The sequence below is a fragment of the Hyposmocoma kahamanoa genome, unplaced genomic scaffold (genome assembly GCF_003589595.1).
Source record: "Hyposmocoma kahamanoa isolate Upper Pololo Valley unplaced genomic scaffold, ASM358959v1 93, whole genome shotgun sequence".
In the NCBI taxonomy this organism is placed as follows: Eukaryota; Metazoa; Arthropoda; class Insecta; order Lepidoptera; family Cosmopterigidae; genus Hyposmocoma; species Hyposmocoma kahamanoa.
In genome coordinates this window covers 14,441,816-14,468,475 of record NW_020654810.1, presented here as the reverse complement: position 1 = coordinate 14,468,475, position 26,660 = coordinate 14,441,816, and the positions used below count along the sequence as shown (strand labels likewise).

Below are 26,660 nucleotides of genomic sequence, written 5' to 3'. Positions count from 1 at the left end.
TAATAACAAACTTAAAAAATTGTGACTCAATCAACAAAATTTTGCGTATAGTTTAAAACTTAACTAAACTTATTTAACTAACAGTGGTTTTTTTTAAATCACTCGGAACTATGAAAATCAACAAAACAATTTCGGGTCGGTGTCAGACACAGTGGCATATTACAATTTATGCAAATTACAGTTGTCTTCTTCCTGCATCCTTCATTTCGGCATCGCTTCTGTTTAGAGCCCATATCAGGCAAATGGTTCGCACCATGAAAGCGTTTAGCTACTGGAGGAAGGGGTACAATAGAAGGTCTTCCTCGTTTCCTAGTTTCCACTTCTGCCACATTTTCATTTGCATCTTCTTCCATCCTATAAATATTTTCTAGTATCAGTCTTTCTCCTATTTCTTGCTTAAACTCTCTGAGTTTTAGTATTTTGTTAATAGGTTTTCCTTCTTCCTTGTTAATAATTTTATATTTGATCCATGCATTCACTACTGCAAGATCAAACATGTGATTTATAAATCGTACTGTCCACTTGCGAGTACGCGATCGTGCTGGACAGACAGAAAGAAATCTATCAGTGAGGTCTACGCCCCCCATATTGGAGTTGTACTCTTTCACCACTTCTGGCCTTTGTACCATTACATAGTTTTTTAATTTTCTATCATATCTTCTACACTCGTCTGTCTTGTTTGCCGCATGAATGCTTGATAGAAGATTTACAGGTTTATTATCATACCATTTAGTTATGGCAATATCTCCGCCTTCACGCACTAAAACATCGAAGCTTCCTCTACCTCTGCGAGACAAGCATTTGTCGCTTTCTAAATCTCCTCGTAGGTACCTAGGTATGCGATTTTTCATTATTGTACCGGCACATTTAAATCCTCTTAGATTCAGTTCTTCTATGAGTTTTATACTCGTGAAATATCTATCACAATAAATGACGTGTCCTGGCACTAATGTGTCAGTTAATTTTAAAACCATACTCTCTCCAAGAGAAAACTCCGACTCAGATAACGTACTTTTTCCCTGGTAAACCAAAATATCACAGACCAAGCCATTGGGATTCGCAAGGACGAATGCCTTCAATCCCGTGGGGTGGGGTTTCCCTGGACAATATTGTCTTATCGCGCACGAGCCGGTAAATGGTATCATCATTTCATCGATGGAAATCTTTTGGTTTCGTTCTTGAGCGTAACATCCTTGCAATACTCGATTAATCAGAGGCCGAACCTTCCACAATTTGTCGTTTCCTCGCATTTCAGGTGTTATGTCAAGATCGAAAACAATTTTTATAGAATTTCGCAGGTGAATGTAGCGATCGCGGGACATGGCTTCAGTAATGATAGCCATTGCATATTTGTGGTTCCAGTACATTTTTATCTGTGGGTAGTTAATGCAAGCCATAAGCATAGTAATACCTAAAAATGTTTTTAACTCTTCTATAGTCAGATGCAATAACTTTCCTCTTCGAAAAAGTTCATTTTGGTTTGACTTTTCAACAATTAATTGTAATAAATCATCATCAATGTACTCTTGAAAATATTCCAATAAATCAGAACTATCTTGAATAATAGAAGGCAAATACGATGGCTGTGATAAATTAGGTAATGGAACATCAAACCTTCTGCGGGACCAAGATGGAACCGTACTTGGTCGTGCTACACCTCGAGCCCCACCACGCGTACGCACACGACCTCGAAAACGAGGTCTTCCCCGAGCATTACTCTGCCAACGGGCACGGCTAGATGATATGCCTCGAGTTTGGGCGCTACCACGTACTTGTCTGGCTACTGACAAATTTTGATAATCGTCTTCTTCTTCAGAAGTTTCTTGATCTTCTTCGACTGAGTCTTCAGAAGATGCGCGTGATTCCTTCGATACAGGCAGCGTGTAATCAGCATCTTCGTCATCACTTGCAATTTCTAGCTCTGATTCATTAAGCAAATCCACAAGTTCTTCGTCTCTCAACCCTGAAAATAACATAGTTCATGTGATTGCAGAAAACAATATTTTGCAAAAAAACATATACTAGAACCGAATGACCTTTATAAAGAAAAAATTTACAAAAACGGTTATTATAGTCTAGTTTTGGTATTTAAGACATAAATAACATATTGTTATTAAAATAGACTTATCTATCATCAAAAACAAACATAATTTAGGTAAAAATATGTTATTTAAACCAGGTAAATAAATATTTTAACATACCTGCTCGCCCGCGCGCTGCCATCCCTCCAGTTTCCACATACAAATTAAGCAAAAGTAACCAATATTTGTGTAGCTGCTATTGGTTACATCGACGATTACCTCGTTGGGAATCAAGCAAAATGATTGGTTGTCGTGATCGCCTGATTATACTCGATTGTCGGCCCACGAACGAAGAACCAATATTCAGTACTATATAAAGGCCCTTCGGCCACTACTCATTCCAAGTTTTCTTAAGGTGCCGGTCTCATTGGAGTGAAGTATTTTGTCCTTTTTAATGACCCCGCGGCCTCAGGAGGATATACTACAAAATTTGGTGTATGTATGAATGAATTTTCAGAGATCTAAAATTCAAGTGTGCCTGTGCCCAGCAGTTGGACGTGTATGGGCCGATGTTGAATCAAATGAAACAATTTCGCCTATTTATTTCATAAGCGCAACCAACGTTCAGTCGATAGTCGATATTATATTTATCGACTGCAATCACTAGCTTCTTGCAAGCGAGCGACACCTTTGCGCAATGAACTGTCATTTTATTCCGTCTTCAAAAAAGACAGACTATCGGTGCACACTAGCGCGGCGGAGATGAAATGATAACGATATCTTGTAGTACTGGGACACATTCGTTTTAAATGAAAGTTAATCAATTCTAAAAATTGAACATTGTATTCAAATTGCTTGCTTTAGACCTGATATGTCTCACATCAAATAGAACATTTAATTCATGCATTTTCTTACACCCATTCCTTTACACTCTGTATAATGCATACGAAATTATAACATCTTTTTTTTTAAAGAGAGGAAGTAAATCAAATTTCGATAAATGCTCAAGGAAATTTTATTTAGGTAATACTTTTAGAGGTAATAAATACGGTCCTGGATAATGAGTTAGCTACGCTTTTCAATGGCTTGAGGGGGAAGGTGCACGGCGCTCGATGCTGGCGCTCGGCGAGGAACCGCGGCGGGAAGGTCCAGCGGGGCTCTTCAGCCTGACCGTAGTGTCCAGGTGACGGAATCTGTCCAGGAAAAGCTGTGTTATTCCTGCACAAGGTATATTAAAAGATCACAGAAATAAAGTGCTTAGGTTTTCGCGATTGCCAGACTTTGCAAATGAAACTCTTTTTTCGGGTCAATAGTTCATTAGTCAATTAAAATTAAGGTAGTTAAGTAATAATTTTTGTATTTTTAGTTACGCACACACTCATAGCCCCGCACTAGGGAAACCCTGTGTCGCAGGTGCAATGGACACACATAGACAACCACAAATTACACCCAAACTCACGAGAGAAATAAATGTAGACCATACAAATATTTCTCTCGGCACCACAAATTACACCCAAATTCGCAAGAGAAATAAATGTATTACAAGTATTTCTTCGGTCCGGGAATCGAATCTGGGACCTCTACGTGGCAGACATGCAGGGTAACCATTCGGCCACAGAGGCAGTTTATAGTTCATAATAGGATGGTTTGCATGAATATTAGACATAACTGATTGATGACCAATACCATCTCAGAAAACATGCAATACTAAAAGTTGAAGTTTCTATATTTGGATATTTTTTAAATTATATTACGTTAAATTGTGTTACATTATATCAATATTTCACCACAAAACTATCAGGTAGGCAGGAAGTTGGTAGTTCTCTACAGTTAACAATAAATGGAAAGTGCGTTGTTGGAAAAAATGTACATGAAAAAATCAGTACAGAAACTGAAAATGCCCTTTTAAAGATCTTAACTACCAAAATGAAATAAATTGTATTTTGTAACATTAATTATAATTAATTTTGTGATATAAATTAGTTACAAATAAAATATTTAGGCTCTAAATAAATAAAAAAATAGTTTTTTTTGTCATGTTGGATTATAAAACTCATTTTCTAAATAATATTCTAAAAGGAAAGCAATTCACTTATATGTAATATATAATAAATATCATCTCATATAACAAAGATCTTAGGGGCACTGCCACTGCGCCCGTCACCCAGAGACAAGTTGACAAGTGCCATGTGCCTGTATTTCACCAGCACCTTCAAAACCGGAACGCAGTAATGCTCACATTACTGCTTGGCGGCAGAAACAAGTAAGGTAGCAAAGTGGCAGTACTTCCCTGGACGAACTCTTTCACAAGGAGCTCTACTGCTACTAAAAATGTTTGCAGACGTTCATTATTGTCATATTGAAACTCTTATTAAAAAATACTTTTCACCTACAAAAACACTTTTTTGAAATGTTTCATTGGGTAACATATTCGTGTAGAAACTAAAATACCTTAGAGGCAAGTCGTTGGGGTCGTGATCCACACTCTGGAAGAAGAACGCAAGAGGCCAGCTGATCCAAGAATTTTGACGGCTGATGACAAAACAGGTTAAATGTAGATTTTGTTATATTGGTGTTCACTGTTAAGTAGTTATGGTAACATATGTGTAATTCTGACAAGTTGGATTTTGATCCGAACCGTTCTTTTTCTACTAATGATGCAAACTTTGAAGCCATAGGTAAGTACCACTATTTCTCAGTCCAAAACTAAAAATATCAACTTTATAAAGTAAAACATTCTTACGTTATTTCGGAATCGGTAGGTGATTCTAGAGCGACAGGAGCTATAGCAGCCGGTGGCGATGCGGGAGTAGTAGGCGCTGGGGTTGCAGACGCGGGGGGCGGCGTGTTAATAGCAGGGTTGTAGATCTTAGGGTCGCTCACCATGCGCACGAAGAACGAACGCTTGTGCGCCAGAGTACGGTCCTTGAGACGCTTTTGTATGTTCAGCTCCTGTCAACGTGTACAAGTCAATGTGGTCTATGGTACAAGTTCAACACTTTACTATATAAAAACCGTATGGCTCAATTTATATTGCGGCGGAACCTAATGGAAGCGATAACGATATTGTATGGAGTGTAATTAACTTTATGCTCAATTGTGTAACGTACAAACTGGTTACGAGCTAAACATCACGTCGCGCATATTCCGCGGAATTCTCGCGTGTGCTCGAGAACGAGAATTCCGCAGTTACCGTGGCGCGAAATTGACGCTTAGATCCCATTCCGTTTCGCCGCAATGTAAATTTACTAAATTTAATTAATTCATTCGCCCGAGCTATAAAAGTCGGACATTTGCAAGAAGATAAACAATAAAAATTATCAATACTAGAATTTGGAATGAGAGTGGCATCATTAAAATAGAGTTCAAAAGAACAACAACAGCTTTCAAAAACCATTAGCATTTTTTTATCTACCTTTTACCAAAAGTCTATTTTCTACACCACAGTCGTTGAATAATTAAAAATGATGTAGAATTTGACGTTGTTGAAGTATAAAAAAATAACCCTATATGAAGAGCGAGCCCTTGCCCTAATTGAAGTCGTCGACAAGTACGAAGGCTTATTGTGAGGCTTTATGAAGTGGACGAGCCTCATTAACATTGTTTTATAAAGTAACGAGCAGTTCTTGCAGTGTGTCTTGTCAAACGTAATTACTATCTAATTTTTGCTGATATATAACTATACGCACTAGGCAAATAAATTCATAAGGACCTACTATTATAATATGTAATTATGGGCGCACCTGTATGACACATCTTGATATAAGATAGATTGCAGCTGCGAATATTCCAAACCATTGCCCCGTATAAAATGAAAGGTAAACATAGAAACAGTTATTTTCCAGGTTATAAAATAAATAACCTTTGCGTCAAAATAAAATATTTATTATTAATAGAAATTATTTTAAAAATGGGTTTACTATTATCCAAATATACGGGGTGTCCGGTAATGAACGGGTAAGCCTGAAATGCCTTACAGTATAGTTTATAGCTGTTAAATAAAAACAAAGAAGTATATCCCAATCCCAAATAGTACCTAAGATATGTTTTTTTTCTATAAAATGTTTTTTTACCTTTTTTACGTTTTTGTAACACCACGTCCACGGAGGAATGAGTCGGTTCGGTGTTTTAGTAGTTTAATATTTAGCGTTAACAGTGTCAGTAAATAGTAGCAAATAGTACTAGACTAACTATTGCATATTTTTTAAAGTTTGACTTTATTATTCATTGCATTTTTTTGCTTTTTGGGTATACAAAAAAAAGGAAATATACAATAATAAAAGAGCGGAAGCGAAACGCGCAATGTGTTGCTTTTTTGAATGGATTAAGCCGCGTTAATAAGTGTGATGATTCTTTTACCAAACGGTATCAAAAAGTTTAAAACTGTAAATAGTATTTTCTTAGTTCATTTGACTGCAATGTGAATATACACTTTGCCTTAGAAGCTAAGATACAGGCAACTGCGTTACTACTCTCTACATTATTCTACATTACACTCTACATTATTTTGCAGTGAACATGTGTTCGTTTTACATACTCACCTCTCACCTTAATCTCACACCGGCTGATAATGTAGGACGGTAGAATTGTTACATATCTTACGTAATAAATGCTTTTGCAAACATATTTTTTGTTGTAATAATTAATTAAATCACTACATTTGTAACAGGTATAAGTATATCTTTATTTTGACCTAATGTATTTGTGTATTAAAAGTACACGTTCACGTCACGGGTATAGTACATCGACTTTTTTTATATATAATGCTTACAATTTTCCGCCTACCTGCTGTAACTACTATTTGTCGAAGAGAATCAATTTACGCGATAGTGTGAATCGGCGGTGTACGGAAAAACTTTTAACTTGTTTTATATTATACTAACCATAATAATTGCCCGCTTATATTTAGTAAACGTTTAAAATCAATTAGACTTCTAGACTGTTGGTGCTCGAACGTGCTCACAGTGTTCTTTCCTAGAACGACTTGTCCTGCTAGCAATATAAAAAGCTAAACATAATAAACATACTCTTTCCTTGTCTGGTCCCTCTATAAGTTCAGCGGCGAAGTCCGTGATAATTTCCCAGGCTATTTCTAAAACAAACAGCACATATTAAAATGAATAAACTTTACATGACATGTAGATGACGGTAAGGTACGGTGCTATACGGTCTTATGTGGTAGGGGTTTTTTGTTTTATTTCTACTCCGAGCCGGCTTTGGGAGCCTCGAAGTAGACAGGACAGACTTTTTTATTTAATTAATAAAATAAATATATAATAAATTAAATATAATGTAAATAATTATAACAATTAAATGTCTGTTCGTAATCGCCTACTTACCCTTGTGACACAATGTAGATACTAGATACTTTTTTGTTTTGTATGTTTATTTATTTGTTTATTTTTTGCTACAGAATACAAACTGTGAAGATGCTTAAATTTAACTTGCATTATAAAATGAGTAAATTTGTATTCTTATGACAGCTACGCACGGCATTTGCGAAATAAATAAAGTACTTGCAAATTAACAGACTATTGAACATAATAAATAAATTGCACTGAAAAACAATAGCAAAAAATCATGACCTACCACCTCTCAAGCAGAGGGTCGTTAGTGGGTTCGAATCCGGCCTCGCACCTCTGAGTTTCTTTGAATTTATATGCGAAATTTAATTTGAAATTTACCATGAGTTTTTCGGTGAAGGAAAACATCGTGAGGAAACCAGCACAAATCGGCAGCAAAACTATTTAGTTCCCAATCCGCATTTGCCCGGCGTGGGAATTACAACCCAAGCTCTCATAGTAAGCAGAGTCCTGTGCCCAGCAGTGGGACTATATAGGCTAACTCTTATATTTTATGTTGTAATTATTATTGTATATGTCGTTAAAAAACTTACCGATATCTTCGCGAGTAGCATGCTGTTGTACAACACAGAAACGAATAACAAATCGGTCCATTACATTCGCTGGGACCATATGGAGTTTTCCCGACGCGTTGATGTTTGTTAGCAACTTCTTGTTTAAGTCATCTACTTGCTCTGGTTTTTCGTCCGGCCCTCCAACCAGGCGGAAGCAGACCAGTCCCAGCTGGAAGAATTTGCAGACTTTATACATTATTTAATACCAACCTTTAAAGTGAACATTTCAATTAATATCACTTACCGTAACTTCATTGCACACTTCGAAGCGATCGTCTTTTTTTACAAGTTTTTCAAAGTATTTCGCAAGCTCACAATGCCGACGTATATATTTCTGTAGGCCACTGATGCCGTAACTCCTCAACATAAACCACAGTTTGAGAGATCGGAATCGACGACTAAGCGACACACCCCAGTGTCGGTAGTCTATGGCCGTGTGGTCATAGCAGTGCTGTAGATAGAGCGGGTCGACTACGAGCGCCGAAGTTAACAGGTAGCGATTCTTGACCCACAACAATGAGCAGTCGAACGCGGTAAGCATCATTTTATTTGTGTTTGTATTGAAAGAGTCGGCATATTCAACACCGGCGAGTCGATGTTTGTGTTCAGGGCAGAGGAAAGAACTGCCGGCGTATGCGGCGTCCACATGGAGCCAGACGCAGGGGAAATTTCGCACCACGGGTCCGATCTCAGGGAGGTTGTCATAGGAGCAGCAAGACGTAGTGCCTAACGTTGTTGCGACGAAGAAGGGCACTCGACCTGCCCTCTCATCTTCTTCCATCGCCTAAAAACGAATAAAAATTTTCTGAACATTTTAAAATAAACAAAAAAGACATTATAAAATCTTTATAATCTGACGATGGTTCTTAATTATAATGTGTTCAAATAAACTACGTAGCTACACACAAAGTGAATTAAGTAATAATATCTAAATACGTACATGAATCTAAAAATTCTTTATAAACGAGTTACAACAATTGACATCAGTTAGCCTTTATTAGCTTTGTGCATTGATCACGCCTTCAATCACGTTGAGCACAAAATACTATTTGATTAACTGAATAGCTACGTGGTGTTCGAGGTAATGTTCATAATGTTTTAAAGTCATTCTTAAGTGAAAAAACTCAATCAATTACATTCTGATTCTGATAATTTTTTATTATACAATTACATTCTATTTTAACACCAACACCGATACTTGACTACCCGAATAGAAATTACTCGAACGTGAAAATTGTTATATATGGAGTGCCCCAGGTCAGTATTCTGGGATCATCTTTAATGTATATCAACGACATTTCAAGTCAGTTGCACAGCCTATAATGTTATGTGCAGGCCGCTGTACCTACAGTAATTTCAAATATTGAGAATGAAGTTAATGATAATTTGACAAGCATCTTCAATTAACTAAAAATTAAATAATTGGTTTCAAATGAAGAAAACAGTATAAAATTGAGGTCATTGATTTTTCTCGGTAAACTGAAATTAAACGTGGTGGGTTCACATGTGGATAGTATATTGACACGGACTTCTCGAATTGAATATATATTTGCTTCACACTTAGTAAACAGTCCTATTATCTATTCAAGCAGAACAAAATGGTTGAAAGAGAAGTGTTTCAACAGGCTTACCATGCATACCCACGTGACTACTTCTACTTTGAGACGTGGCATCATGTTTTGGAGAAATGCTTCAGGTATTATTTCGTGTTCAGTGCACAAGAGAAGTGTAGGAGAGCCATCTATGGATACGTATTGTCTGTAATTTGAGGCGAACTGACAGCTGCATATCGGCACCGGGATTATATACTTTCATCAAAAGAAGACCAGAAATGTTTAAGCATATTGCATGAACACACGATGAAACTGTGTATGTAATGGCGCTAAAATATTTTAAAAATTTGACTAAGGTAATTGACTATTTTAATTTGTATAAATATGAAGAAAACTGTTAGAATTGTTACTAAGTAGTAATTTTACCTCGTTGACAAAATTCTTCGATATTTAATTATTGACTTATTGTATTCTTCATTATAATAAATATTTAACAAGGTCATTAATTGATTGAGTGATTTATTTATGCAAAACATCGAGTATACTCGATGATGCAAAATGACAACTTTTCAGGACAGCAGAGGTTTAAAGATTTCTACAAACGAAATTATAATAGTCACTAACATTCATACTTTAAAAGGAGAGTTACGTATATTATTTCACTTGTAATTACTTGGTTTCATAACGTTCGTATTATTTTTATGATTTTCATGTGATAAAACCACAGGCTTATTATACCGACATGCATATTTAGGCTTTAATCGCTTTAACTTCGTCTCGCGCTATTAGAATACATCGAATTCTTTCAATAATATTTCAGACGGGATTCAATTAAACGAGTTTCTTTTATAAGAGGGTCGTCTCGTGAATTTTCAGTATTTACGGCATAGAAAGTGGCGTACAATGCGGCTCTATTACCGCCCGACTCGCCACGTATTTCCGGCATCCTACGGGCGCGTCATTAAACGCGCGAAGCGACGTCTACTCTCGTGCCACTGCCGCCCTAGCCTCTCAATTACCGCCCGATTATCAACCTGGGAGGGACTCTGCTCGTAGTCCAATTAAAACTTCAAACCCATTTCGCTCAACGTTAATGATTATCTAAAATCTAGTGGCTCTTATGGAAAAATAATAAAAAATTACCTCTCGTAAGGTTTCACCTCGAAGCGAGCTGTTCATGTCGGTTTGTAAAATGCGGATTCTGACAAAACATATCATTGCGGCTTTTTCAACGCAAGAGTGAGCTTCTTTGGAGCAGTATGCAATAAGCTTTGAGAGTAGGACACCTTCATTTTCCGTGGGGAATATTTGCTTGAGTCGTTTGATGCCATTTGCGCGCGCTGCCAACATGGAAACGAGGACGCACTCGCTCGCTGACCCCTACAAATTATACAATGTATTTAAAAAAGTAATTGACATAAATCACACATTATACAGTCTGAGAAATATCCAATTTTTCAATTTGAGACAACTTCAAATCAAAAACAGAAAAACATCCCGTCCCGTTTATAAAATAGTGACATGACATTGGCCTTAATATTTTTAAGTGTACTGTTTGTGTCATTACTCACCTCTATTACCCCGCCACCTTTACTACCCTCTTCTAATGCAAAAAAACCCGATGGTAATCCTATAGCTTTACCTGAAAATGAAAAATCTTACTTTATTGACCGGAAAAAAATTCGTACAGTATTGTTCGTACTTACTAATTGCGTAGATACAGGATTGTATGAAATTTGTAAAACAGTTTTTGTTTTTGTGTTTAAACAAATTCATTGAGTATCAAAAGGCCGTCTAATTGTATAATAAGCTATCTTTCCCTTACTGAACTTAGCATCAAAATTGTCTTCTTTATCTGTGTCTCAAATATTTTAGTATGATTATATTCACGGTATGTAAAATTGGGTCACCGATTGCCATCATGATGAAATCATGCATCATGCAAAGGACATGTTTGCCATCGTGATGAAAGGTTTTGCTAATAGGCGTAAAGTACGTGCCAATTGTTGCCCAGGTTGCGTCGGATGCACAGAGGATATATATATAAATATATAGGTATATGTATACTAAAAGCAGAACCCATTTATTAGCGACTATCTAAAAAAATGTTTTTATGTGGGAGATAACATTGTAAAAAGAAATATTGTAAAATAGATAAATATGCCAGTATATGAATACTAGTGATGAAAGAGACTCAGCCTTTTAAGGCGTTTTATAAAGACTCGATTCCATTTTACAGGACTCGCCTGTCAAATTAAGACTGGAGGTTCGAGTTTTTGTTAATAAGACTCCGTCGTTATACTAAAAGACTTAAACGACTTGAGTTCTTTGCAATGGACTTATACCTATTTTATGTCTTATTAAACTCGAAGTATATAAATAGAAATGACGTAGCATGTAGTAAATAATCGCGTATATTTACTTATAATAAAAATAAGAATTCAAAGAGTCGTTTAAGCAATAGGTACGAGATTTTAAGATACATTTTCTGCGAGTACATTAAAATAATGAAACACAATCAATTTTTAGATTTATATATTATAAAACAACATTTAAAGTGCTGTTTTTTTTGTGTAGTATCGGTCTGTAACCACTTTTCTTAATATTAAGTCCTGATACTTTTGTTTAAACTTCTTTAGAAACCCGTGCACAGTAGTGAGATACAATTTAACTGTAATGCATAGAACAAATATATACATAAAAATCTTGCTTGTCAGCCATTCAGAGGTACGCAAAGACTGTGGACCTCCATTGATACGTTCATAAATAGTATGTTTCATTCATCATTATATGTCAAACGACAGTAATTCTGTTTTGCCATTGTCACAATGTCAAAAGGGTTATGCCTTTGTAACACAAAATATTTTTTTATTACGTATGTAATCGTAATATTAATCGTAAAATGATTATCTCGTGGGTAGAAATAAAATCACGCCATACGGCTCATGACTCGCGACTCCCGAGGCTATAAGGCGCCAGTCGTTTTAGTTCTATAAGTCTTTTAAACTTCCTAGGGTTCAAAGACTAGACTAGTCGTGAGGCGTTAAACATTTTTAACGCCTGTTGTTAATGCCTTGTAAAGTCGAGGTTTTTTTAAAAGGCCTTAAAAGACTGAGTCTTTTTAATCACTGATGAATACACATACTTACGTTCCTGTAACTATGTTAATAAAATTAAACATATTTATTACAAAATAGTGCTTATGTACTTGCCCATCCAATTTAACATGATAATTTCCAATTCTGTACAAGCAGGACTTGCTGCCTGAAACAACGGATACAGGTTTTAACGAAAGTGGGACTAAGGACTACTTTCAAATTAGAAACTTGTAGAAGCGCTCCAGTGACACGACGCCACTACTTATTTTTATATAATATCTAGTCTGCAAAAGTGCAGCAGCTGCGCATCCGAATATTGTATGCAATATATGGCTGCAGTGCTTCTATAAGCGCCTAATTTGAAGACGCCCTTATGTCGTTCGTAAAATCGCAACATACACTAAGAACTTCATTTAGTAACGAAGATCGCTGCCCATGAATCAGGTAATAAGTAAGTATTATAATTGAAAGTAAAAAGACTTAAATGCATCAAACAGGTAAGGACTCTTGAATACATCTAATTAATAATAATAATAATAATAATAATAATCATCTTTATTATCTCTTTACAAAGGCGTTCCATTAATACTATATTCTTATGGCTAATCTGCTAAGGAGAATATACATATACAAATGTCTGAAATACCTTTGTAAGAGGCTGGAGTCCATACTAGGTATAGACCTGTGTCACGGATCTCCAGGCTCTCACCTCCGGACATGATTGAGCTTAACAGAATAAATCAAGATTGCAGCAAATCTAATTATAAAACACAAATTTAAAATATTGGATGAACTTAGCGTATAACTCTTAATGAATAAAGTAGAAATTAAACCGAGAAAAACAATAAAAATAAAGTAAAATAGTAATTTATAATGAATGTGTGAGTACGGATGGTGTGAATATGTGCGAATGTGAGTGTATATGTGTAAGTAATTGTGTGTATGTATGTGTGTGTTTGTGTGTGTGTTTGTGTTGTCTTTTTTATTGTATATAAGTATATGTGTTAACACCTGTGATTAAATGACCCTGTACCACAAAAATATTTTGTACCACATTGCAGCAAATTTAAAAATATTATTATCTCAGTGACACACGTCATTACATGTCACTATGCTTGAATAGAAAGGAGGTCTTCCGTGGCTCGATAATCGAGATTCAGCAACCATTCTGTGATCTTAGTTTTGCATTCATTTTTTGTGGCTGGGTACAAGTTAAGAACTCGATTTATTTTATTATATAAGTAGCTCCCAAGGAAGCAAAAAAATCTCCCAGCAAACTGACTTCGGAAGATTCCCGTGAAGCACACCATATATTTCCTTCTTTTGTTCATGTGCGTCGGGTCGAAAGACAATTTGGAATGTTTCAGTAAGATCACGTGCTGTATAAATAGTTGGCGTACGGACAGGACATTAGCCGCCTTGTACAGATCACTAGTTGGGTGTAGTCGCGGTAAGAAAAGGCTAACCTTCAGTATCAGTCGCTGAGCTCTCTCCAGCGGTAGAAGGATAGAAGTGGATGCGCCACCCCATACTGAGACACAATAAGTCAAAAGTGGTTGGCAGAGTGCTAGGTAAACCATTCTAACAGTACTAGGTTCACTTACATGTCTCAAGTTCCTAAATACATACGTTAATTTACGCACCCTGTCCGAGAGAGCATCCACCTGTTGACGAAAACTAAGAGTTTCGTCGATAATTACACCTAGATACTTGATCATGGAGGCCCTTGAGAGAGTAGGGCAAGAACAAGGACGAGCATTTTGGCGGCACGAATGGGCAATAATACTATTATTTTCATGTTCCTGTGAGTGATATTTTTTAGTCATAAAGGTCAGAAATTTTGTTTTGTCAGTATTTAAAGTAAGTTTATTTTCAGTTAGCCAGTTTAATACCCTACTGAATCCAACTTGAGCCTCCCTATATACCTCTTCCCAAGAATCCCCCCTGAAAAGAAGAGCCGTGTCATCCGCGAAGGAAATAATTCTACCCTCCCCTAGATCAAGGTTGCACAGGTCATTTATATAAGTTAGGAAGAGGACTGGTCCCAGAATACTTCCCTGCGGGATTCCGTGTAGAATGGGAAGATCGTCACTAACACACTGTCCAATTTTCACCCTCTGGCATCTGTTTCTCATGTAACTCTGGAATAATTGCAGCTGTAACCCCCTCACTCCCAGAAGCTCAAGTTTTCGTAACAACAGCGGAACTGAGACCGTGTCAAATGCCTTTGCCAGGTCCAGGAAGATCACGATAACCTTTTTATTTGCATCTAAATTAGTCACTATGTAATTAGTTAGCTCGTGAACCGCCTGGCTAGTGGAATGTCCTGATCTGAATCCATATTGTGAGATGGATAACAGACTGTTACTCTCTAAATATTTGGTAAACCGTACATTAATCACTTTTTCCAGGATTTTGGACATGACGGGCAAGATTGAGATAGGCCTATAGTTATTGACACAGTCTCTGTCCCCACTCTTGTAAATGGGAAGTACTTCCGCCAGTTTTAGGATATCAGGGAACGTTCCAGTGTCCAAAGCTCGGTTGCATATATAGGTGATCGACTCCGTCAGCTCGACTCTATACCGCTTGAAAATTGTTCCTGAGATGCCATCTCTACCCACGGAGCAATCAGATTTCAAACTGAGTATGATAGCATCGATTTCAGTGCAATCCGTATTCAGTAAGACCAGTGACTTCGGGTGTGCTCGTAGAGGGCGGTACATGCTATGTGTCACAAAAGACAAAGGGATTTTGTCAGAATAAACCTTACCAACATTAACGAAAAAAGCGTTTACTTTGTTTATTGAGACGACAGGGTCATAAGCGATAAGTTCAGTTGGAGTCGATTTGTTCTTATTAGTATTGGTTGCCAATGCGATAGCAGACCACAACTTTTTATTACTTTTCGTCGCTGCACTAGAGATTTCATTTTTGTAGTACTGCCTTTTAAGTTTTTTAAGAAGAGCATTACAGAAGTTTCTGTACCTGCTGTAGGTTACTTTTAATATAGAGTTATTAGGATTTAGTTTAGATTTAATATGTAATTTGTCACGATTTCTCATACATTTGAGTACACCCGGTGTGATCCAAGGCTTGTAAATTATTTTACGATTTGAAATTTTTATTTTTATCGTACTATTTAAAATTGCATTGCTTAGTACATTCACTAAGTAGGACGTAGCCTGGTTTGCATCAAAAATAGTGTATATACTACTAAGCTCACTCGATTTCAATGCAACATCTAGCCTATCATAATCGATACGAGAAATTATTTTTTGGGATTGTTTATAAATCTGTGTACGATGTGTTAATACTAGAAAAGAAGAATAATGATCAGTTATGGTAGTTACCGACACATAACAACAGGCTTCAAGTTTAGTTTTTAGGAATATGTGATCTAAACATGTTTTATTATGTGTGGGGTATTTATGTGCCGAGAGCATTCCGTGTGAGCATAACATATCCAAATATGTAGAAGAAATAACACTATTTTCAATTATATCAATATTGATGTCACCTAGTAAGAAGATATTATTCATATTAGAGTTCATAAGTAAATATTGATTTAATGATTCTATGAAGGTCGTAGGATCATGTATACCCCATGGTCTATATATTGCGATTATTAGCGTGTCCATATTTATCTTCAGTGTGAGACAGTTACAGTCCAGGATGTTAGGTTCTTCTACTATAATATTTAGCGTATCAATAGCATAAATTACGACGCCCTCATTTTGAGTGAAGTTTTGATTAGTTTTGTAATAATTATAATTTTTAATACTTGGAATTTTGTTTGTTTTGGGAAGCCAACACTCAGAAAGAATAATTAAATCCCAAGCAACATTTGTTCTTTGCATCAATGTTAAGTAGTCATCTAAGTTTGCAGTTATACTACGGATATTTTGATGTGCTACGTTTAAGTAGGGTGAGCGGTCCTTTGTCACTGTGGGAAAATTATCTACACTTGGGAGAATGCACGAGGTAGCCACCGAAAAGTTATCGATTTGATCTGAAATATTTGTTAATTTATCGAATTGTAATAATTAGAGATTTTACGGTCAAGTCTTGCAGGTACAAAATAGTTATACAGGTATAAACTTGGTTCAGTAGGGTCAGTTTTGATTTGTGTAATATGTGATTTATGTTGAGTGAAGGTTTACTCCATGCGTCTTTGTTAACTAAAGCAAAATAAATTTTTGAATGTATTGATATGATAAAGTAAGCATATTGGTATAAATTTGTTAATATAAATTTGTATTGTATTAATATAAATTGGATATTATTCCTAGTGTGTGAGTGGAAGGTTAAGGTGTGTTTATAACATAAATATCTGAGTATGTTTACCATTGATGAAATTACGAGTTGGTTAGTCAACATAGGATAAGCAATATAAAAATATTTCAACTGTAATAGTCATATTACGGAGAGTTTACGAAGGTCTTCCTCATCATCTATACGGATGGTTGGAGATTTTTCTGATTTTCGCAGATAAACTTTGCCATAGGCAGTCCACGCTCCATAGTAACCATATTTTGCCGCAAAGTCCTTAGCTAAAAATCGTAGTCTCCTTGCCTTTCCCGTAAGTGATTCATCAATATAAATTGGTAGATGAGGATTTGGGTGGGCAATCAGGTTTAGATGTCCAGTGTTTAATTGTGGTCTTTTATTAATTTTATTCTCCCTGTTATATTGCCTACATTTCTTGATGACATGATCCTTCAAGGACGACGAGTTGAGATGTACAATAAGATGACTATTGCCTTGTTTTGTTTTTTGACGATACACCTCATTTATAGCAGAGTCAGTTATTTTATGTCCTATTTCATCTCCAATACGCTTGACAATCTTTGAGAGGATTTCTGGATTTTCTGATGGTTGTGACGGTATATTTTTGATTTCTATTATGGAAGATCTGTGGTTACGTTCCATTGCTTCCATTTTGTTCTCCAAGTCAGTAATACGCCTTTTATAATGTGTATTCTCCTGCCGTAATTCGTCGATTTGAGTCACAAAGTCATCGTACTTCTTAGACATGAATTCAATTGAGTTTTGCATTTCTTCATTCTGGGATTTCACTAGGTTCACACTAGTGATAAGTTGTTCCATCTTTGCACTCTGTCGCCCCTCAAACTTATCGAAAAGGGACTGTAGCTCGGTAAGAATCGGATTGGATTTTTCTGGCGATCTATCAATTTTGCGCTTAGTATTTCTCCTCCCAGGTAAAGAAGTATCCATATTTTCATCTATCGAGTTTACTTGGTTTATTACAGGGTCAGAGTTAAAGCTTTTCAGGCTAGTATTCATGTTCAGGGACTTAATTGGGCTTCGTTGAAGAGGCATCAAGATGCGTAACCGAATAATTTGTTTATTCGTAGGCCTAAATGAGATGCCGACGGCAAAAGTATCTTACGTAACGTACGACTTTGTAGTTTGTAGGTGGATTTGAATGTGATGAGTTTATGCGCGCACACTTCATATGAGAGGCCCTCCAAAGTGGCCGGCGATCGACAATCTCATACAAAGTTATTGTCGTCCAGTCTAGTAAGACCCCTTCAACCGGTTCGCTGCGATCGGAAATATTGTGTTTCTTTATATAAACATTGATAATAGACTTCCGTTTTATAGAAACCAGTCAGTTCTAATCATTTGCCCAGTGACGAGTGTAGATTACAGTTACTGACTTCATGCAGTTTAGTAGTGAAGAAAACAACACAGGAAACAGTGCTACTCACTCAACAATCGCTAAACATTTTTGGGATGTGCGAATTTCGGAATTTGATACACGCCGCTGTCGGACTCCAACTTAAGCTGCCTCCGTCGCTTACCGGCCAATAATGAATGACACAAGTGAAGGCCGGTCGTTGACCTCAGCGCCGCAATGTTCTATTCGCACACTCGATGATTCACTGGTTTTGTATTCTTATTTTAAAAATTTTTGTCAGTTGTGAAGTAAAATTTCGTTTCTAGACTTGATTTGTAATCGGATTTAAAAACTGATTTGTGCACTGTGTAGCTACTTAACTGGGCTATCGAACGATATATGATTTATAACCGAAAAATTGCTTTTTGCAACACTTATGATTTTTTGTTTCAAGAGCAAATTAAAATACGTGTCTACGCAAAGAGTCCGCGGAGGGAGAGGTTTTATTTAATTAACATTATAGATGTTGTAAAACGCCCCACCTCACGTGTGAGCACTATCTTTTATGCACGAATAATAAAGACTCACTACGTTTACTTACATATTCCGAATTACATGCTATTTGAAGGTTCCAGTGACTAAATAGTTCGGATAAGTATTTGTAACATCTTTCATTGCGGTTAACGAGAGGCATTATTTTTTTAAACTGATTGCACAGTATTAATAATAACAATTTCTCGGAAACCATATTCCTTGCAAAGCCTTCGTTATGAGGATTTTATTTTATTTTTATTCCTTAAGATGATCGCTTTAATTTGATATCGCCCAAGATATCGTACCTCCAAATGTACATTAAGAGGTAATGGTCCTCACTTTAAAATAAAGATATTTCAAGTTTCTAACTGCGAATGAAATCGCTATAAAGTTTTGATTCTCGAGCAGTAAATCCCGTAAATGATGTGTTTTTTTAATTAACTCTAAATAAAAACGATTACTTTTACAATTGTTTTAGTGCATGATGAAATGCCACCTGCATATAATTCTATAGGAGTGACTGCTGACTCCTACCGCCCAATCATATGGTGATGGAGGTTGTAGATCTTGGTTGCAGTTATAACCACCATATGTCTTCCCGTGGCATATTAGTGTATATAAATATATTGTAACATATTACTTATATACTATTCTTAGGTCAATCGATAATTATGCCGTCAGAAAAAATTTAAACAGAAATCTTAATTTCCTTCTTAATACAGAAATCAGTTAGCTGGGCAAAATAATAAGATTTTAGTTTTGTTTTACTAACACTTTTGTATGGACCACCTTCAGAAGTGTGAAATAAAGTTACTTTATTTATTTATTTATTATTAAAATAAGCTTTATTATATTTCCAATTACTAACAATTGTGGAACCATAAGAATTCGATATAAACATCTTTTGTTTATTAGTATAACATTTTACATTAAGATTACCCAACAAGTTAGTGCGTTTTCATACGACCTGCACTCCGACTGCAATGCAAATGCAAAACAGAGCTTGATATGCAATAGGAAAGTATTTAGTTTGGATGCTGTCGCATAACAGTATCACTATTGCATGACACCTACAGACTGCTATTGCCGTGCAGACAGCGTATATTGGTGCCAACTACAATCGGACGAAATTAGAAATTTGCCTTTTATTATGATTCCAAGTGACAGAATTCGCCTGGTTACAAGCGACACAGCCACTGCATCCCGTCACTTTGAGACATAAAGTTGACATGATTAGTGTCGTATTCCAGAATTCTACTCAATGCTCAAGTCAGGATTTGAGTAGACTTGAGTACGATTTCAAGCACTGGAAATACGATCCTAATGACAAGGACTTGAGTATGATTTTCAGTGCTCACTGCAATACTCAAGTCCTGACTTCAGTATTGAGTAGAGTTTGGAATACGACCCTTATTGTTGATCTTGTTGCAAGAATCTCACGAACCTTGCAATTTTCTATTGCTATTTATCAAACTATCACATTCTTTTATTCTTACAAAAAGGACAACGAGTGTTAGTTTAGATTTTGGACAACGCAATAAAGTACATAGGTAGGTACATTTGTAGTAATTTTTTTTAATGATACTTAGTGATGGGACGAATTAGTCGTGCGTCTGATGGTAAACGACACGCAGTGCCACTTAGAGCTTTAAATCGCAAAGATCTGAGGTTCACCCCTGCCTCTGCGCCTATCACCCTGAGACATAAGTTGAAAAGTCCCATGTGCTTGTAATTTCACTAGCACCCTTACCCTTTAAATCCGGAACGCAGTAATGCTTGCATTACTGCTTGGCGGCAGAAATAGGTAAGGTGGCAGTACTTCCCTGGACGAACTCTTTCACAAGGAGCTCTACTGCTACTACTACATACATAAACTGCACTACGTGGGTATAGTGAAACCCAACAAATGTAAAAAACCATTTTTCGATTTTATATGTAAGTCGTTGTTGGTAGTGCTTTTTGTGTTTTGCTGCACTTTTACAAGTAAGTACACACTATTTTATATGAGTACAAAACAACTGGATTCAAAATATAATAATTCATACAATAACTTTTTGTTTTATAACAACCAACCAACTGTGAAACCTAGTGTAAACTAGAAAAAAAAACACGATTTTGATGCTAATAGTAAAAAACATCTAAGGGGTTTTTCAACAAGAACTTTGTTTTGTAAATCAATATAAAACAATAAATTTAGATGACAATAATTAAAATTTTTATTGTATTAAAAAAAAGTAAGGTTTGGTGATTATGAATGAAACATTATATCTGATAAATGTCCACGACGACCACAGTTACAGATGTCGATTCTTTCATTAAAGTTTTTAATCACTTTTTGACAAAATGGTAGGTCTATTTCGTTAATCACTTCACGAATTTTTAATTTTAAGGCTGTAATCGATTCGATTGGCTCCGCACAGACTCTGTCTTTGACATTGCCCCATAACAGTAATTGCGAGATAAAAGAGTGTCCGAGACTCGGTCTTGTTCTTGTTTCAATTTTGCAGAGTCGGTTCTGGCTTTACTAGAATTAGGTGGTCTTGGTTTTGGACTAGCAAAAATACAAGAATAAAACTGCAAAACCGAACCTATTTTCGCCAACACTACTGAAAAAAGCACAGCTTAGGTAAGTGGTTGGTGATAAAACAAAATCAATTGTTAATTTACATTTAGGTATCGGAAATAGGTACTTGCTTAGCTCATACCACTTAACTGATATTTTGCAAGCATTTTGATCGGTAGGTTTGTTGGGCCACATGCACCCATCCCGTTATAAATTTATTTCCTTTTTAAAAGGAAAAAAGTACTAAGTAAATACTAACTACGTGGTCTTAAATTAGGGAATTCGCTATATATGAACACTGGAGCAAAGGAATCTCCTCTGGGGCACTTTCCAGAACAATCCTACAATGAAAAATTTTTACGTTCTTGCTAGCCTGCAATAGTTTTAACCGCCAAAAAAAGGAGGAGGTTCTCAATTCGTGCGTATTTTTTTTAGTGTATGTTACTCCAAAACTCTTCACTATTTGTGAACCGATTTTGATGATTTTTTTTGTTGTATAGAAGGTACCTCAGTAAGTAGTGGTCCCATTAAAATTCGAACACAGTAAATGGTTGTAACAGAGCAATTAAATTAATTGCCTTTTACGAAATTGATTTTAAAGTAGGTAAATAATGAACTTGAATAGGTAAATTGAATAATAACAGTAAATTTATATTACAAAGCTTAGTAGCAAAACAGCTAAGTTATACTGAACAAGGTGTACAAGCGAAGAAGATTGAAATTAAACGAAAAGTTTGGTCCATCGACTTTAAATGTAATTTAATTGTAAAATTTAAATGTAATTTAATGTAAGACAAAAGGATTAAGTGAAAGGATAAGGTTCTTTAGTCAATTATCAAAATATATATCAAAATATCCTTGATAATAGAGGATTATCTCTTGCTTTAATTAGGAAGAATTAGGAGAAATTCAAAGAAAGTTAACAAAATGATTCTAAAGGCACGAAATCCATTCAACATTATAGCTTAAGCCATCTCCTTAGAAGGAATTGTTGGACAGGTATTGATTAACAAAGCAAATTTTCAACCGTGACCATGGGACCTGTAAAAGGCCGGAAACGTCAGTTTGTTTGAAAAAACAAATAAACGCGATTTAAATCCGGAAAAATAGTTTCATTTCCTATAAAGCAAATTTTTATCACTTTATCAGATTCATCAACTGCAATATAAATATACGATATACACGCGGTGTCAATAGTACACAGGAACCTTACTTGCAATAGTAGTATGTCTCGCGCAATGTTTATTGACATATTTAACATGGACGTATGTTTGGTAAGTTTACATTTTGCAGATGTGGCGTTATTACACCAAGGGCATTGTGTGGCTACTGATTATTATTCACATATTGTTACGTAAGGTACGGTTTATAAATAATTTCGAAGGAACCAATTAATTTTAGACAGAAACCTGCATATCATTATATATCTGTATCTCATTCCTATTATAGTAGTTTTTGTGTTCTATTTATTACTTTATATTAGAAACTTGAAATATTTTTCCAAAAATATTTTCAATGTGTAGACTTGACCCCGCTATGGTTTTTTACTTTACAATAGTCATTGAGTATGTTATTTAATGAATAGAGGATAAAAAACCTTGAGATGTGATTGGCTAATTTTCAGGTTAGTTTTCTCTAACTAATTTCGGTAGCAATTTTTATTACTTAAATATTCTAGAATATTATATTGAAGTATTACTAAATATTCGAGTGCAGTATCCTGAAATATATATTTTTTTTTATAATGCCAAGCGACGGGACGAACAAGAACGGCTAGCAGATAACAGCGGTGCCGCACGGAGTTTTAAATTGCAAAGATTTTTAAGGGCACAGCCACTACGCCCGTCACCCTGAGACAAGTCCCAAGTGCCTGTAATTTCACCAGCACCCGTCCCAACTGGAACGCAGTAATTCTCCTAGTTCAGAGGACCAGCCTCCATAGCTAAATTATATTTTGATGTTATGTAAAGCATCTATTTTTATTTTTACAGCACTGTTTGTGGAGACAATAAATGATTTATTATTATTATAGTAATATTCACACTGTACTGCTTGGCGGCAGAAACGGGTAAGGTGGCCGTAGTTCCCTGCTTTCACAAGGAGCTCTACTGCTACTAATATTTGACGATTACTTAAATAATAAAAATTGCTATCGAAATTAGGTAGTGTAAACTGAGATGAAAATTACCCGATTTTTAATTTAAAGTATGTGTTACTTAAAGTTAACAACGGGACTCATTTAGTATCATATCATATGTATATATCGCTTATTTGGTGCTACATTGATGTAATTGTAATTTTGGCAAATTTGGATAAAGGATGTTAATATGTAATTAATTAAGTCTTAATTCAATTATGCCAAAATTGCAATTAAGTCAATGTTGCACTAAATGAGCGAATCACATATCCATTTCACAACTTTTTGTGTTTTGTATTTTTATTTCATAATAGCGTAGATAATACGTTTTCTGTCTCATAAAACGTAGCGCATTTGAAAGTACATTTCGTTACTTACGATTACAATTGATAAAATAATGTAAAGCCCTTGAAATTACAGGTTTCGAATTTTATTGGTATTTAAGATCGCTACTTGGAAGTGCTTATTATCAAGTTGTAAGAATAATGTAATTAAGGTTTACCAAAGTATTATTATAGTTTGAAGTATATAATTACGGGCTTTATTACGGATAAGTACAGAAGTCGATCAGATATTTTTTTAAATAAATTAATAAGTACTTAGTGAATACGTAATTTACAAGGTGTGTTTTAGTGTACAGAGAACTCACCCAAAACTAATATTATAAATGCGAAAGTAACTCTATCTGTTACGTTTTCACGCCTAAGCCGCTGAACCAATTTTAATGAATGGTATAGAGATAGATGAGAATGGGAGAATGACATAGGCTACTTTTTGTCACAAAAATAAGTCTTAAAGGGCATGAAATAGGGGATGAAAGTTTATATAGAGAACCAATAAAACTATGAACGTGGGCACCAGCTACTTTTAATATAAACTAAGGTACCTACCTAATACAATAATAATATTTTGGTGTTACTTATGTCTTCTTTTAAGATCAAAATATTACTTTTTCCTAATTAATTGAACTATCATTTCCTACTCACATTAGATTCGCGCTATGGCATAAACACTCGGTTTAGAGGAGACCCATGCTGTGGGACTTTTTTCGATTTAATTTGAATTTTAACAAAAATATCTCACGTTTCTTCTCGTGATCGTCATCGTTGTCCTAGGTGCATAAATATATAAGTGGCGTAACGCCTGTTTAATATAAGTCGATGGACGGATCGCTCATAATGAGCTCTGCGGGTCCGATCAATCACTATACGTCATCGATGAATATCAACCAACGTAACATAAGTTTCAGGCCGTACCTAATTATCAAAACAAATAAATAAGATACGTTCGGTGTACAATAGGCAGCTTTATAGTTACATAGCAATATCTTCCAGGCAACATAGGATATAAATTTAAGAGAACGGAGGAAATATGCGGTCCAAGGTTGCTCTAGCTATTTATGAGAATTACATAGAATGAATTTTGTATAATTATGAAGTAAGTTACCCATGAGAATCCGATGCATCCTATGCCTCCTGACAGCATGTCGCCTAGGATGGAGGGATACCCGTTGCCCGACGGGAAGTACGCGTGGAAACGTGGGTGCTGCCAGTGCGTGACCCCTGGCATGATCTTGTTCTCCACGTCATTCATCACGTCTTCCCACGGCTCCGGCTGCAGCGGCGGGTCCTCCGGCAGCGCTGTCCTAAGGTAACCCGGTTCCACCGAAGGTGTCACCCGTCGCTTATTCAATGTCTTCATATAAGTACAGATGTAGTCCACCATCTCCTTCCCCCGGATGCGAAACTCTTCGGTGTCCATTGCTGTGGGTTGAAACTTCTTCCCAGTCCTATACTCCTATTGGCTAATACGGTGGTTGGCGAGATGTCAGCCGCGCGGCGGTCTCCGCGTCACTCCGCGACCGCACCACTCGGTGCTGGAGAGCGGGCGAAGCGGGGCGCGGGGTGCGATCGTCGCAGAGGGTTGATGCAAACCATAACACTGAACGTATGCGGTACAAATGAGCGATAAGCGACTACGCGTACATTTTTTAAATAATTTCCTTTTGATACCTAGAATTCCAAATAAACGACTATATTTTAAATGCAAAACCCATAAAATATGGACATTACACTTACTAGTAATTAATACTTAGTCAATTGAATTACTTGACAAGTTACAGAGGCTAAGACTTATATACAAAAGTTGCAATAGAGAATTTAAAAAAAAGCCATCGATTGTCATTTGTGACTTTGGTGGTCATTTGTTTTACTTGAAAATTTCCAAAGTCTATCTCATTAATTTCAAAGTCCTTAAGAGACGTAGTATCGTTAGATTAGCAATATCTCAAATTATAATAAAATAAAAATTTGTTTTTTTTTTACTAAAAATCCGTTCTTACTTTACCCCCGTTTCCGCTTCACTCATGACCATGTCGCGAGGCGGTTCGCCCGCGTCCAATGATCGCGGTCGCACCGCCCGCCCTCAAAGCCACTTCATTGACTCAGCTGAATGTGGTACCCATTTGGCTTTTCTCACGTTCTTTCAATTTTTTAATTCGGCCTCCATAGATTTTAATTTACTTTACTTATTTCCTTACTTACTTTACTTATTTAAAATGAAACCGGTCAAGTGATGGAACCCACATACCGAAGGTTCCGTACCCTATTTAACATGTAAAGACTAAAGGCATTGCTCAATAATGTAACGAGTGGTTGACAAGACCTGTAAATTTAATGGGCGTTAACTATACAGGCCTTTCTTTTATCAAAGCAAAGCTGGAGTCAGCATGTTACTTAATTGGAGCTGTTAAGCTCCAGTCCATTAGGACGTTTGTGTAATTGTGCGCTACAATGTAAAACATCGGAATTTCGTTTATTTTTCCTCTGATACCATAATACACTCTTTTTATCAGCCCTGAGAATCTTTTGTCGTATTAATATTATTTTAATCGATTTCATTGAAAAACTAATTATAGATGGTTTGGAATCAAATCTATCTATCTAGTACCTACTGTTACGCTGCGTATTCAAATACAACACAAGAACCTCGTCCAAAAAGCGACTTCCGCGCAAGTACACACACGCGTCGAATACTTATGTGAACTTTAAGTAATATAGGAACAATGAAATCATTCATAATACTAAACATTCAAAGACGTTTAATCTTTGATAAAGAACATAAACATTTTATAAGTATCCAATAAGTAACCAAGAAATGCGAGCAGCAATCTTGTATATAAAATCGAACACAA

At 36.0% G+C, this 26,660-nt stretch overlaps 2 protein-coding genes across 3 annotated transcripts; both read right to left on the bottom strand.

The window, feature by feature from the left end:
• Nucleotides 1-98: 98 nt before the first annotated feature.
• Nucleotides 99-2,440, bottom strand: LOC113237053 (piggyBac transposable element-derived protein 3-like). Its single transcript, XM_026473300.1, has 2 exons — nucleotides 2,202-2,440; nucleotides 99-1,963 (listed from the first exon to the last, which is right to left on the bottom strand). The coding sequence occupies exons 1-2, from the start codon at nucleotides 2,221-2,223 to the stop codon at nucleotides 99-101; spliced, it is 1,887 nt and encodes a 628-aa protein (XP_026329085.1). The 5' UTR covers nucleotides 2,224-2,440.
• A 580-nt stretch (nucleotides 2,441-3,020) lies between these two features.
• LOC113237300 (aromatic-L-amino-acid decarboxylase) lies at nucleotides 3,021-26,450 on the bottom strand. 2 transcript variants are annotated; one of them, XM_026473693.1, is made up of 11 exons: nucleotides 26,421-26,450; nucleotides 24,914-25,479; nucleotides 12,704-12,755; nucleotides 11,063-11,133; nucleotides 10,635-10,871; nucleotides 8,183-8,722; nucleotides 7,918-8,107; nucleotides 7,049-7,113; nucleotides 4,765-4,973; nucleotides 4,473-4,553; nucleotides 3,021-3,214 (listed from the first exon to the last, which is right to left on the bottom strand). In XM_026473693.1, exons 2-11 carry the CDS (start codon nucleotides 25,226-25,228, stop codon nucleotides 3,100-3,102), a joined length of 1,875 nt encoding a protein of 624 aa, XP_026329478.1. In that variant the 5' UTR covers nucleotides 25,229-25,479; nucleotides 26,421-26,450; the 3' UTR covers nucleotides 3,021-3,099. The 2 variants fall into 2 exon arrangements, with proteins under 2 accessions (XP_026329478.1, XP_026329479.1); XM_026473694.1 differs by lacking the exon at nucleotides 26,421-26,450 and having other exon boundaries at nucleotides 8,183-8,187; nucleotides 10,778-10,871; nucleotides 24,914-25,590.
• Nucleotides 26,451-26,660: the final 210 nt, after the last annotated feature.

What these genes read in the sequence shown, in the direction of transcription:
- LOC113237053 (XM_026473300.1), bottom strand. Translation starts at nt 2,223, where the DNA reads ATGGCAGCGCGCGGGCGAGCAG. An exon ending in GGCAGCGCGCGGGCGAGCAG is followed by an intron (nt 1,964 to 2,201) that starts GTATGTTAAAAT and finishes TGTTATTTTCAG; the next exon opens with GGTTGAGAGACGAAGAACTT.
- LOC113237300 (XM_026473693.1), bottom strand. Translation starts at nt 25,228, where the DNA reads ATGGACACCGAAGAGTTTCGCATCCGGGGGAAGGAGATGGTGGACTAC. An exon ending in TATCATGTTAAATTGGATGG is followed by an intron (nt 11,134 to 12,703) that starts GCAAGTACATAA and finishes TTTCATTTTCAG; the next exon opens with GTAAAGCTATAGGATTACCA. An exon ending in CCTACCGATTCCGAAATAAC is followed by an intron (nt 4,554 to 4,764) that starts GTAAGAATGTTT and finishes TTTTGTCATCAG; the next exon opens with CCGTCAAAATTCTTGGATCA.